Source organism: Oncorhynchus clarkii, chromosome 24, assembly GCF_045791955.1.
Source record: "Oncorhynchus clarkii lewisi isolate Uvic-CL-2024 chromosome 24, UVic_Ocla_1.0, whole genome shotgun sequence".
Taxonomy (NCBI): domain Eukaryota; kingdom Metazoa; phylum Chordata; class Actinopteri; order Salmoniformes; family Salmonidae; genus Oncorhynchus; species Oncorhynchus clarkii.
The window spans coordinates 10,849,583-10,863,192 of NC_092170.1; the positions used below are offsets into that span (position 1 = coordinate 10,849,583).

The 13,610-nt window shown below is 43.3% G+C and overlaps 1 protein-coding gene across 1 annotated transcript; it reads left to right on the forward strand.

Moving 5' to 3' along the window:
* Positions 1-226: 226 nt before the first annotated feature.
* Positions 227-13,314, forward strand: LOC139383007 (beta-secretase 1-like). Its single transcript, XM_071127298.1, has 9 exons — positions 227-1,207; positions 7,344-7,432; positions 7,712-7,928; positions 8,281-8,418; positions 8,673-8,807; positions 9,129-9,230; positions 9,494-9,643; positions 9,863-10,034; positions 12,024-13,314. The coding sequence occupies exons 1-9, from the start codon at positions 893-895 to the stop codon at positions 12,266-12,268; spliced, it is 1,563 nt and encodes a 520-aa protein (XP_070983399.1). The 5' UTR covers positions 227-892; the 3' UTR covers positions 12,269-13,314.
* Positions 13,315-13,610: the final 296 nt, after the last annotated feature.

Genomic DNA, 13,610 nt, shown 5'->3' on the forward strand with positions numbered 1-13,610 from the left:
CTTGGGCTGATGATTTTAGATATTACTTTTTAAACGAAGCACACAAGGCGTATAGGGAACTGAATTGTTTAAAGTGAAAAATATTAGTATTCTAATTATGTCAATAAAGACCCATTCAAAATCATTTTCTCCTTTGCTTTATCATTTATTATAGGCTATTTTTATTAAAGGCTCTTTTATCTTTTATTACCCGTGAATAGAAAAACTACTATACCCACAATGCCCCGTGCTGAGGTTGTGCTTGAGGGAGATGCTCAGCTCAGTTACGAGATGATGCAGGATTGATGGAGGAGGCGGGTGAATGCGGGAAGGTAGCGGAGAGAATGCACAGAGGAGAGATGCGGATTATGGTGGCCTATATGACTGGGATTTTTAGTGGCGTGACAGAACGATGATCATACGGGTAACGGGCCTCTGGATTATTGATATTGGGACCTCAGACTTTTTGAACAACCTCTAATTCATGCGTTTTATGATTTATTTTACTATCAGCCTACTTGCGCAGTTGTTGATTTCATTATACTGAATTGGATTGTTTTGTCAACAGCTATAGACACATGGATATGTCTGTTGTTTATCTAAGATTTAGTAAATTATAGTTTTTTTTCTTCCATACATTGAGGACAAGGTGTACGGCCGCTGCAGCGCTCGATACCACACCATCTATAAACACGGACAGATATTCAAATCAAGTGGACTCGGCTGTCTTTTAATAAAGATGTCAACATTATTACATTATGGCTGCAACTGCCAATTTTTGTAGCATCGGCGTTTGATCTTGGTGCCATAAACAACAGTTCTGCAGCATTTCTAATGATACCAAACTGAAAGGAGACGGTCGAGTGCGCAAATTAAGGGTCCTACAATTTATAGCCTAAAATAACATTTCAAAATGGAGGCACTCTGTCCTCGTTGGATGGTATTTTTATGGACGATTGTCTGCCTATTTGTGGGTGTCAGCTTCGGCACCAACGAGGCCGAAATTGAACCAAACACCTCAGGCCCTCTGGCTATTCACTTCCCACTGCGACAGGGCCCTCTCTCCGAGCCCCAACCCCAGCATTTGGCTCGGCACCGCTCCTCGAGGGCAGCGCGGAGGCGCAGAGGAGTCGGTGGCATCAATTTCGTGGACATGATCGACAACCTTCGTGGGAAATCCGGACAGGGCTACTACGTGGAGATGGCAGTGGGTTCACCGCCACAGAAGGTGACACACTCTTTCCCCCTCTCAATTCAATTCAAATGGCTGTATTAGGGAAACGTATGTTTACATTGCCAAAACAAGTGAAATAGATAATTAACAAAAGTAAAATAAACAATACAAAATGAACAGTAAACATTACACTCACAAAAGTTCCAAAGGAATGGAGACATTTCAAATGTCATATTATATCTATATACAGCGTTGTAACTATGTAAAAATAGTTCGAGTACAAAAGGGAAAATAAATAAACATAGATATAGGTTGTATTTACATTGGTGTTTGTTCTTCTCTGGCTTCCCTTTTCTGCAACAGGTCACAAATCATGCTGCTGTGATGGTACACTGGTATTTCACCCAATTGATTTGTTTTCAAATCTTTTGTTGGTGTGTAAAATCTGAGGGAAATGTGCTTTGCGGACTCTTCTCCAGGTGTATCTCTCTGTAGGTGTTGGCTTTTTGTTATGGAGGGTTTGGGAATCGCTTCCTTTTAAGTGGTTGTAGAATTGAATGACTCTTCTGGATTTTGATCATTAGTGGGTATCGGCCTAATTCTGCTCTGCATGCATTTTGTTGTGTTTTCCATTGTACACAGAGGATATTTTTTCCGAATTCTGCATGCAGAGTCTCAATTTGGTGTTTGTCCCAGTTGGTGAACTCTTGGTTGGTGAGCGGACCCCAGACCTCACAACCATAAAGGGCAATGGGTTTTTATAACCTTTCAAGTATTTTTAGCCAGATCCTAATTGGTATGTCATATTTGATGTTCCTTTTGATGGCGTAGAAGGCCCTTCTTGCCTTGTCTCTCAGATTGTTCACAGGTTTGTGGAAGTTACCTGTGGCGCTGATGTTTGGGCTGAGGTACTGTATGTATAGTTATTTGTGTGCTCTAGGGCAACGGTGATGGAATTTGTATTAGTGGTCCTGACAACTGGACCTTTTTTGGAACACCATTATTTTTGTCTTACTTTGTCTCTTTCACTCTCTCATTGACACGCCCATTCAGTTGATCCTGTCTGCCATTTTGCTCACCTGTGCCCTTATATCCTCTGCATTGTGACAGGTCAAACCTACCCTCCCATCAAACCTTTGATTAGTGGAAGCAGGTGTTTAATTGTAGGGCAAAAACTCAAATGTGCACCCCTTTGGGTCCCCAGGACCAGAATGAAGAAACACTGGCCTTGGTAAAACCTTGGTAACCTGGCCTCTAAAATGACATATGGTGACGAAGAAGAACAACAAGAATAAATGTGTGTGTCTCTGTTCTTGCATGTGAGAGAAGGGAGAAAGAAGGAGAGAATGAAGCCTTTAATTCTGCAGAGAGAGAGAGAGGGGGGGAAGAGAGATAATTACTAGTGTGGTGCAGCTAAGCAGCTGCAGGGTACAGACTGGCACACCACAGGGATTACTGTGTGACAGAGCCAATGTTATGCCCTGCCTAGGACACTCTCACTGTGCCACTGCGAGGATAAACCATCACTGGCTTCCATCCACTCACTAACATTTAGACTGAACAAAAATATAAACGCAACATGCAACAATTTCAACGATTTTACTGAGTTACAGGTCATATAAGGAAATCAGTCAATTGACATAAATTCATTAGGCCACATGGGAGCCAGGTCCACCCACTGGGGAGCCAGTCCCAGCCAATCAGAATGAGTTTTTCCCCACAAAAGGTCTTTATTACAGACAGAAATACTGTGACTGCACATTTGGCCTTTTATTGTCCCCAGCACAAGGTGCACCTGTGTAATGATCATGCTGTTTAATCAGCTCCTTGATATGCCACACTTGTCAGGTGGATGGGTTATCTTGGCAAAGCGTAAATGCTTACTAACAGGGATGTAAACAAATGTGTGCACACAATTTGAGAAACATAAGCTTTTTGTGCGTGTGGAAAATTTCAGGGATCTTTAATTTCAGCTCATGGAACATGAGGACCAACATGTTGCGTTTATATTCTTGTTAAGTATAGAAACATTGATACAAATACAACCATAGAGATAGATCCAGTATTAATAATTATGTGTATGACGCACTAAAAGAAACATAACAAAAATATTTCCCTCATGTAATAGAAGAAAATTCTATTACCATATTGCTTTGATACAGTAATACAAACCAAACATTTGTCACATAGGTCTACTGAATAGACTACTTACTATAAGACTCAAATGTGTGAATGTTACAGTAACTTCAAGATGTAAACTGTATGTATCAATTGTCACAGAGTAGAAGTGCTGATCTAGGATCAGGTCCCCCCTGTCCATCTAATCCTATTAATTGTGATCTAAAAGGCTAAACTGATCCTAAATCAGCACTCCTACTCTGAGACGCTACATACCTAAGGCTCCTGATATAATATCTTCTAAAATAATAGATGAGGTTTGCGACAGGGATTCTAGACTTCTGCCAGAAACAGGAAGTGTGGCAGGGTTGTAGAAGGTCCGAGGTGTGTGTGTGTGTCAGGATGCAGCCGGCCAGGCGTCTCTGGTGGTGTGTGTGAAAGGGAAGCAGGATGCAGGCAGGACAGATCAATTGTGAGGCGTCAGCGTATTCCTCACCAAAATTCCTCACTACACTACAATCAGAGTGAAAGGAAGAGAGCACGCCAAGAGGCTGACCGAGGGAGAGTTTATGCAGGTTAAAGTTAAAACACTCTTTACAGCAATGCTAAGGTTTATCTTTATTTATTTCAACATGCAAATAGGTCCACACAGACTGTTATGCATAATCTCCCTAGTAACCCTAATTGATTTAAATTTGATTTGTGTTTTCCCAATAATTCATTGCAATGCATGGCTTGGTGTTTTTGATGTGTGTGGAGGAGGTGAATGTGGTGTGGTGGTAGGGTAGGGGCGTAGTTTCAGCTAAACCCAGGGAATGGATGGCAGAGGGACATTCTCCTCCAGGGAATGTTTAGAAAATTAAAGCTCATCTACTGCATTGCTACACAATTTAAAAAACTCTAAAACTCTATTTGGAGCACAGCAAAAACAAGCTAAAATGACTCCAGACATTATCAGCTTGTTGCTGTGGCTTCATTCACCTCTGTCAATAGGGGACTGAACGTTCTAGAAACCAGTGGAGGCTGCTGAGGGGAGGACGGCTCATTTTAATGGCTGGAACGGAGCAAATGGAATGGCATCAAACACATGGAAACCATGGAAACCATGTGTTTGATGAATTTGATACCATTCCACTGATTCTGCTTCAGCTATTACCACAAGTCCATTCTCCCTAATGAAGGTGCCACCAGCACTCCTCAGGTGCTACAAACGCGTCACACAAGAATTAGCTGCTACGCACTGGCTCAGCACCGGGATTAAAACTCTAGTTTAGTTTCATGTCAAGTCAGTCAGCAGTTACCTAGGCAAAGTCATCTACTACAGCCATCTTTATCTCTGCACTGTTTTGAGAAGAAAGTTGTGCTGTTCCCTGCAGCTGCGTGATGCGCTCTGCATAAAGCCAGCTAGCCAAACAAAAAGCCTTCCCTCCTGCTCCCAGGTGTCTGCATGGTCCTGAAGTCAGGCCTGTAGTTCTGCTAAACTGCATTTGAATTTTTAGCGTTTAAAAAAAAAAGTTTTATGTTAGTAGCCTATTTTAAATTTTTGTGTTGTAGAGTATGTTGAGTGCCATACCCTATTGACACCCCTGTGATAGAGCGTTAGAAGATGACATGGATATGTTTATGGAACAGCAGGGTGCATGTGATGAGTGTGTTTCAAGTGACATGTTTGTGTTGGTGGGAGAGTGTGTGTGGGACCAGGTGAGAGACTAAGGCAGCGGGCTGGGTGGGGGTTCTTCCAGGCACGCAGTCCTTGAGGCTCTTGGCTCTGCCACTGAGAAGAAGAACATTTCTGGACTGTGTCCCAAATGGCACCCTATGGGCTCTGGTCAGAAGTAGTGCACTATATAGGGTGCCTGGTGAGGATGCATCCCATGATATTTCAGGAGCATATTCCAGTAGCAGATCTATTATTGATCAGGGTCCTTCTGGTCACCAAAGAGACAAAAAAAACATGGCTGCCAGTCTGATTGACTCACTGACTGCGCAAAATATGATACTCGCACCGAAAGGAGAGGGAAGGAGGTAGACAGAGAGAGAGAGAGAGAGAAACAGAGAAAGAGGGCAATCTGAGAACAGCCTAGGGGTTGGATGCAAAGGAAAAGGAAAAGAGAAGGACATTTGGAGCATAATAAATACAATACACAGCAACTGTCAGTAACATAATGCCAGGAGATGAGAGAGTGAGAGAGAGAGAAAGTGACTAAATGGCTGAAAAGAAGAAGTGTTTTTAGCAGCAGCTACAGGGAATCGTGTTATGAATAGGCATGGCTGTCTCCAGGGTAACAGAGAGAGTGTCCTTATAGTCAGTGTATTTCAATGCATTCTGTCCTTTAACCCTGGAAGACGCAAGAACGCACACACACACCTACATATAGTGTGTTAAAGTCGGAAGTTTACATACACCTTAGCATGTACATTTAAACTCAGTTTTTCACAATTCCTGACAATTCGTCCTAGTAAAAATTCCCTGTCTTGGTGAAATGTCAGAATAATAAAAGAGCGAGTTATTTATTTCAGCTTATATTTCTTTCATCACATTCCCAGTGGGTCAGAGGTTTACATACACTCAATTAGTATTTGGTAGCATTGCCTTTAAATTGTTTAACTTGGGTCAAACGTGTCAGGTAGCCTTCCACAAGCTTCCCACAATAAGTTGTGTGTATTTTGGCCCATTCCTCCTGACACAGCTGGTGTATCTGAGTCAGGTTTGTAGGCCTCCTTGCTCGCACATGCTTTTTCAGTTCTGCCCACACATTTTCTACAGGATTGAAGTCAGGGCTTTGTGATGGCCACTCCAATACCTTGACTTTGTTGTCCTTAAGCCATTTTGCCACAACTTTGTAAGTATGCTTGGAGTCATTGTCCATTTGGAAGACCCATTTGCAACCAAGCTTTAACTTCCTGACTGATGTCTTGAGATGTTGCTTCAATATATCCACATACTTTTCTTTCCTCATGATTCCATCTAGTTTGTGAAGTGCACCAGTCCCTCCTGCAACAAAGCACCCCCACAACATGATGCTGCCACCCCGTGCTTCACGGTTGGGATGGTGTTCTTCGGACTTACAAGCCTTCCCCTTTTTCCTCCAAACATAACGATGGTCATTATGGCCAAACAGTTCTATTTTTGTTTCGTCAGACCAGAGGACATTTCTCCAAAAAGTACAACCTTTGTCCCCATGTGCAGTTGCAAACCGTAGTCTGGCTTTTTTAATGGCGATTTTGGGGCAGTGGCTTCTTCCTTGCTGAGCAGCCTTTCAGGTTATGTCGATATAGGACTCGTTTTACTCCAGCATCTTCACAAGGTCCTTTGCTGTTGTTCTGGGATTGATTTGCACTTTTTGCACCAATGTACGTTCATCTCTAGGAGACGGAACGCGTCTCCTTCCTGAGCGGTAAGACGGCTGCGTGGTCCCATGGTGTTTATACTTGCGTACTGTTGTTTGTACAGATGAACGTGGTACCTTCAGGCATTTAGAAATTGCTTTGAAGGATGAACCAGACTTGTGGAGGTCCACACATTTTTTTTCTGAGGTCTTTGCAGATTTCTTTTGATTTTCCCATGATGTCAAGCAAAGAGGCACTGAGTTTGAAGGTGGGCCTTGAAATACATCCACAGGTAGACCTCCAATTGACTCAAATGTTGTCAATTAGCCTATCAGAAGCTTCTAAAGCCATTACATAATTATCTGGATTTTTCCAAGCTGTTTAAAGCCACAGTCAACTTAGTGAATGTAAACTTCTGACCCACTGGAATTGTGATACAGTGAATTATAAGTGAAATAATCTGCATGGAAATAATTGTTGGAACAATTACTTGTGCCATTCACAAAGTAGATGTCCTAACCGATTTGCCAAAACTATAGTTTGTTAACAACATTTGTGGAATGGTTGAAAAACGAGTTTAAATTACTCCAACTTAAGTGTATGTAAACTTTCGACTTCAGCTGTATACCTACTGAATACCTGTTACAATATATAGGCCTTGCTTTGGAAAAATGCCCATTGAATATGTAATAGGGTTTCATAACAATGACAACTATGTTGTGTTTGTGTGTTTGGGAATCAGTTGAATATTCTGGTGGACACAGGCAGCAGTAACTTTGCAGTTGGGGCAGCTGCTCACCCTTTCCTCTGCAGATACTACCATCGCTCACTGTGAGTACCATGGGATCTTATTACGATACACTGAAAGTGCTCCATCTTGAAAACTTTACTGCTGACATGCACAATGCTTTGGGACCATATCAACAGTGGACTGATGGACAACATACTAAAATATTTTTGTTGAGTAAACTATCCCTTTAAATATGATATTAAATATGAATCCCATTGAACAGTGAATCTCAGTGGAATCTCTCCCTTTTAGATGGCCCTGCACACACTTCCCTTGGTGGACTTATATAGTAAGCACCTTTTCTCCCCTGTTGTTCATAGGTCTAAATCCTACCGCGACCTTGGGCGCAGTGTCTATGTACCCTACACCCAGGGCCGCTGGGAGGGTGAGCTGGGCACTGACCTGGTGTCTGTGCCGCATGGCCCCAACGCCTCGCTCCGTGCCAACATCGCTGCCATTACCCAGTCGGACCGCTTCTTCATCAACGGATCCAACTGGGAGGGCATTCTGGGCCTGGCCTACGCCGAGATCGCTCGGGTGAGAGGGGGGAAGAGAGAGGCAGGGAAAGGGAAATGGGCTGGGTTGAAAACACATGGGTGAGATGGGCTTGAGGGAGATGGAGAGGGAGGGAGAGAGCGGGAAACAGAGAGGGCTGAGCAGAGATTGCCTGGGAGGGACGGAGGGAGGGATCAGCTAGAGGGTCACTGGTGAGGGTGGAGAGCCAGCGCAATACAGTAATGTGGAAAATGCACAGTGATGGATTTGTTAAGATACAATGTAAATGTAGGCTTGCTGTCAACAAGATGGCTAAAATAATCACTTTAATATAGCTATCCTTTTCCCATCTTTAAATCCTTTCTAAATCACCACCCCCACCCCCTCTGTTTAGCCTGATGAGACACTGGAGCCTTTCTTTGACTCGCTGGTGCGGCAGACCCCCGTGCCCAACCTGTTCTCCCTGCAGATGTGTGGCGCAGGGTTCACCCAGAACTACAGCCTGGGCAGTGCCACCGTGGGCGGCAGCATGGTGAGAGAGAATAGACATACTGTAGATAGGAAAAGGCACAGACACATTTTCTGTTTGAGGGAAATACACAGAAGCGGTGTGTTGTGTTAGTGTAACCAAGAGGGTTACACATAGAGATTGTACAGTATGTGCCAGGCAGGCAGGCAGGTCGGTATTGTTTAGCTATAATCGGTATTACAAAGGCAATATGAGATGGAAAGTGTGTTGAGAGTTTGGACCCAGCCTACGATACTGTTTGATTGCTGTTTTCTTAGATCATTGGTGGAGTGGATTCTTCTCTCTATGTTGGGGACCTGTGGTACACCCCGATCCGCCGGGAGTGGTATTATGAGGTCATCATTGTGCGCATTGAGGTCAATGGTCAGGATCTCAACATGGACTGCAAGGAGGTGAGATACTGTGTGTTTTTCTGATCAACCTTCAATCAACATCTTCCTCCCTATATCGTTCCACTTTCTCTTTAATATATTCATATAATATATGCTCTTTACAAGACACTTTTATCCAAAGCGACTTATAGGCATGTGTGATTACATATTAAGTATGGGTGGCCTCTTCTCTTTTCATCTTTTGTTTGCTCCTGGATTCTCATTAGTTAACCCTGAATATCTGTCTGTTGTTTACCTTTTATCACTAATAATGGCGCAGTAAGTGACAGTGAATAAATAATGACAATTTGCTTCCTCTCTGTTGGCTTGTGTCTCTATCAGTACAACTATGATAAGAGCATTGTGGACAGTGGCACCACTAACCTCCGGCTCCCTCGCAAAGTGTTCCAGGCAGCCGTGAAGGCCATCGAGGCAGCCTCGTCTGTGAGTCCCTCCTCATACCTCTTCTCATCTCTCTCTCACTCCCTCTCTCTCTCTGTCGTTTTGTTCTCTCTCTTCTTTCTCGCTGCCAGTTTCAGCTAGTGTCGTGTGAAATCCCTTTTGTCAGGTCTAATGTCTGTAATAGTTTCATGGCTATAATCTTTCTCTAGTTTCTGCAATTGCTAAATATTCTTTCTATCCTTCTCTCTGAAACACGCGCACGCACGCGCGCACACACATACACAAACCCCATGTCTCCATATCAGACGGAGCAGTTTCCCTCTGGGTTCTGGTTGGGGGAGCAGCTGGTGTGCTGGCAGGCGGGCACCACCCCGTGGCACATCTTCCCTGTCATCTCGCTCTACCTCATGAGTGAGAACCGCAACCAGTCCTTCCGCATCTCCATTCTCCCACAGGTAACAGTGTCTGTCTGTGTACTTACCTGTCATTGAATACAATAGGTCTTCATCATTCAATGAATCAACTCAATGAGGTAGTGATGATCCTCTCTTAAACTCCTTTAACTTTTTATTCAATTTAGATGTGTTGAGAACTACAGAGAGTATTTGATGTACCGTCCATTGTAGGTGTCCTCTGCTGACTCGATGTCCACTGTCTCTTTGTGCCCCCTGCAGCAGTACCTGCGACCTGTGGAGGATGTGGCCTCTGCCCAGGAGGACTGCTATAAGTTTGCCGTGTCCCAGTCCAGCACGGGCACCGTCATGGGCGCCGTCATCATGGAGGGCTTCTATGTTGTGTTCGACCGCCAGAGGAAACGCATTGGGTTTGCCGTCAGCACCTGCCATGGTGAGGGGGGGACGGAGGGACGTGCATTCGGGAAAGTATTCAGACCCCTTGACTTTTTCCACATTTTGTAACGTTACAGGCTTATTCTAAAATGTATTTTTAAAAAAAATTCTCATCAATCTACACACAATACCCAATAATGACAAAGCAAAAACTGTTTTTTAGACATTTTTGCAAATGTATTAAAAATTAAAAATAGAAATACCTTATTTAGCTTTTGCTATTAAACTGGATATTGAGCTCAAGTGCATCTTGTTTCCACTGATCATCCTTGAGATGTTTCTAAAACTTGATTGGAGTCCACCTGTGGTAAATTCAGTTGATTGGACATGATTTGGAAAGGCACACACCTGTCTATATAACGTCCCACGGTTGACAGTGCATGTCAGAGAAAAAAAACAAGCCATGAGGTCGTAGGAATTGTCTGTAGACCCTGAGACAGGATTGTGTCAAGGCACAGATCTGGGGAAGGGTACCAAAAAAATTCTGCAGCATTGAAGGTCCCCAAGAACACAGTGGCCTCCATCATTCTTAAATGGAAGAAGTTTGGAACCACCAAGACTCTTCCTAGAGCTGTCCGCCTGGCCAAACTGAGCAATCGGTGGAGAAGGGCCTTGGTCAGGGAGGTGACCGAGAACCTAATGGCCACTCTGACAAAGCTCTAGAACTCCTCTGTGGAGTTCTGTAAAGAACCTTCCAGAAGGACAACCATCTCTGTAGCACCACCAATCAGGCCTTTATGGTAGTGGCTAGACGGAAGTCACTCCACAGTTAAAGCCACATGACAGCCCACTTGGAGTTTGCCAAAAGGCACCTAAAGACTCACAGACCATGAGAAACAAGATTCTCTGGTCTGATGAAACCAAGATTGAACTCTTTGGCTTGAATGCCAAGTGTCACGTCTGGAGGAAACCTGGCATCATCCCTACGGTGAAGCATAGTGGTGGCAGTATCATGCTGTGGGGATGTTTTTCAGCAGCAGGGACTGGGAGACTATTCAGGATCGAGGGAAAGGTTAACGGAGCAAAGTACAGAGAGATCCTTGATGAAAACCTGCTCAGGACCTCAGACTGGGGTGAAGGTTCACCTTCCAACGGGACAATGACCCAAAGCACACAGCCAAGACAACACAGGAGTGGAATCGGGACAAGTTTCGGAATGTCCTTGAGGGGCCCAGCTGGAGCCCGGACTTGAACCCGATCGGACATCTCCGGAGAGACCTGAAAATAGCTGTGCAGCGACGCTCCCCATTAAACCTGACAGCACTTGAGAGGATCTGCAGAGAATAATGTGAGAAACTCTCCAAATGCAGGTGTGCCAAGCTTGTAGCGTCATACCCAAGAAGACTCGAGGCTGTAATCGCTACCAAAGGTGCTTCAACAAAGTACTGAGTAAAGGGTCTGAATACTTATGTAAATGTGATATTTCAGTTTTTATTTTAAAAACTTGCACACAAAAAATACTAAAAATGTTTTTGCTTTGTCATTTTGGGATATTGTGTGTAGATTTACGAGGAACATTTTAGAATAGGGCAGTAACATAACAAATATGTAAACAAAACATTATGAACACCTGCTCTTTCTATGACATAGACTGACCAGGTGATCACTTATTGGTGTCACTTGTTAAATCCACTTCAATCAGTGTAGATGAAAGGGAGGAGACAGGTTAAATAATAATTAATTTGTGTGTATGTGGGTGTGGGTGTGGAGACATTTTGTTGGTCCCCAAAAGGTCAAATTCTATTTCTAGGGGGTTTAAGGGTTAAGGTTAGAATTAGTTTTAGGGTTGGAATTAGGTTTAGGGTTAGGAGCTAGGGTTAATTTTAGGATTAGGGTTGGAGTTAAGGTTAAGGTTAGGGTACGGGTTAGGGAAAATAGGATTTTGAATGGGACTGAATTGTGTGTCCCCACAAGGTTAGTTGTACAAGACTGTGTGTGTGCCTGTATGTATGTATATTGCTGATCTGTGTCTATTTCTATGCCACAGTGCACGATGAGTTCCGCACAGCCTCCGTTGAGGGGCCGTACCATGGCGTGGACCTGGAGGACTGCGGCTACAACATCCCGCAGACGGACGAGTCCACCCTCATGACCATTGCCTACATAATGGCGGGCATCTGTGCCCTCTTCATGCTGCCATTGTGCCTTATGGTGTGCCAGTGGCGCTTTTCACGCTGCCTTCGCCCACCTGGATTTGGGGACTTTGCTGATGATATCTCACTCCTCAAATGATAGAGAGACATGGACATACTGTACACAGGAGAAGCAAGCCTAACAGAAATGGAGATGGTGGCTTTGCTTATTGTTGTTGAGTGAGCATCAGCCTCATTGAGTAATGCAGAAACAGATTAGTATGTAGGATGATGTTGGTTGTGGCTTGGGCGGGTAGCACAATGACCAAACAAGCCAATGGCCATTTACTTTGGATTCATCAAAGGTGGATATACCAGCAAGCTGGGTTAAATGGCTTCCTGGATTCAGTGGACAACTTTATTGATATAAGGGCATGATATAAATATACAGTACGTATAGGTGTGTGTGAGTGTTTGTGATTGTATGAGGTGTGTGTATATGTATGTATGTGTGTTTATGGATCACATGTACAAATTAGATTATCTAGAATTTAAGGATGGACCTGATCATTGAATATATCGGATTTGTTTGATTTGACATCAACAGTACCAGCTAAGGAACGCTAATCATAAGTGCTAATTGGGTGAACTTTTCAAGAGTGAAATTAGCACTCAAATATCAGATGCAATGAACTTTTATGGTGAAGCCATGTTACTTGGTGTGCATTAAAAAGCTAAGATTATGTATTTAATACAGTTAATATCAGATATGGCACTTTTATATGGCTCTTGTTGATTCAGTTGGTGCATTACCTCACTGCTAATGAATGCACTAATTCACACAAAAAGAAAAGCACGGACACACACACGCAATGATTCTCCCACACATACAGATGTCTTCAAAACCTCCAAACAGCTTGAACATCTCAGCCAACCCCTCAACAGCTTTATACAAAAACTCACCGACACAGACAGTAACACACATATTCATATTCACATATTCATATTCAGTCAACTGCACTATCCCTATGGTGCGCTTGAATATCAATAGTTGTGTTATTTTACATAAATGAACACAATATTAAAACGTCTCAATGAGGGACAGATTCTACTTTCATCGACCTGCTGTAAATACATCTGAAATGTATATCTGTCAGATGCACTGACCACAGACTACGAATAAATAAAGTAACAAATATAACAGAATCTGTGTTCTGACTTTAGTTCCCCTTCCCCGATGAGTGGGATACAGACATCTGGACTTATGTCACTGTTGTTTAAATGAATCCTGTATCCTGTTTTGCCGCATTTCATGTAGGTTGAAAATAGTCAAGGTCTCTAAGTAATGGACCAAATATGGCAGTATCATGATTAGAAGACCAATAAGATGTATTTTTCAAGAATCAATGGAACTATACACCGAGTATAGAAAACATTAAGAACAGCTTCTCTTGCCATGACAGACTGACCAGGTGAAAGCTATGATCCCTTATTGATGTCAC

Excerpts from the sequence above, each read along its gene's own strand:
- LOC139383007 (XM_071127298.1), top strand. The coding sequence starts at position 893 with ATGGAGGCACTCTGTCCTCGTTGGATGGTATTTTTATGGACGATTGTC. Across the intron at positions 7,433-7,711 it reads AGATACTACCATCGCTCACT|GTCTAAATCCTACCGCGACC; the intron begins GTGAGTACCATG and ends TGTTGTTCATAG. Across the intron at positions 8,808-9,128 it reads TCAACATGGACTGCAAGGAG|TACAACTATGATAAGAGCAT; the intron begins GTGAGATACTGT and ends TGTCTCTATCAG.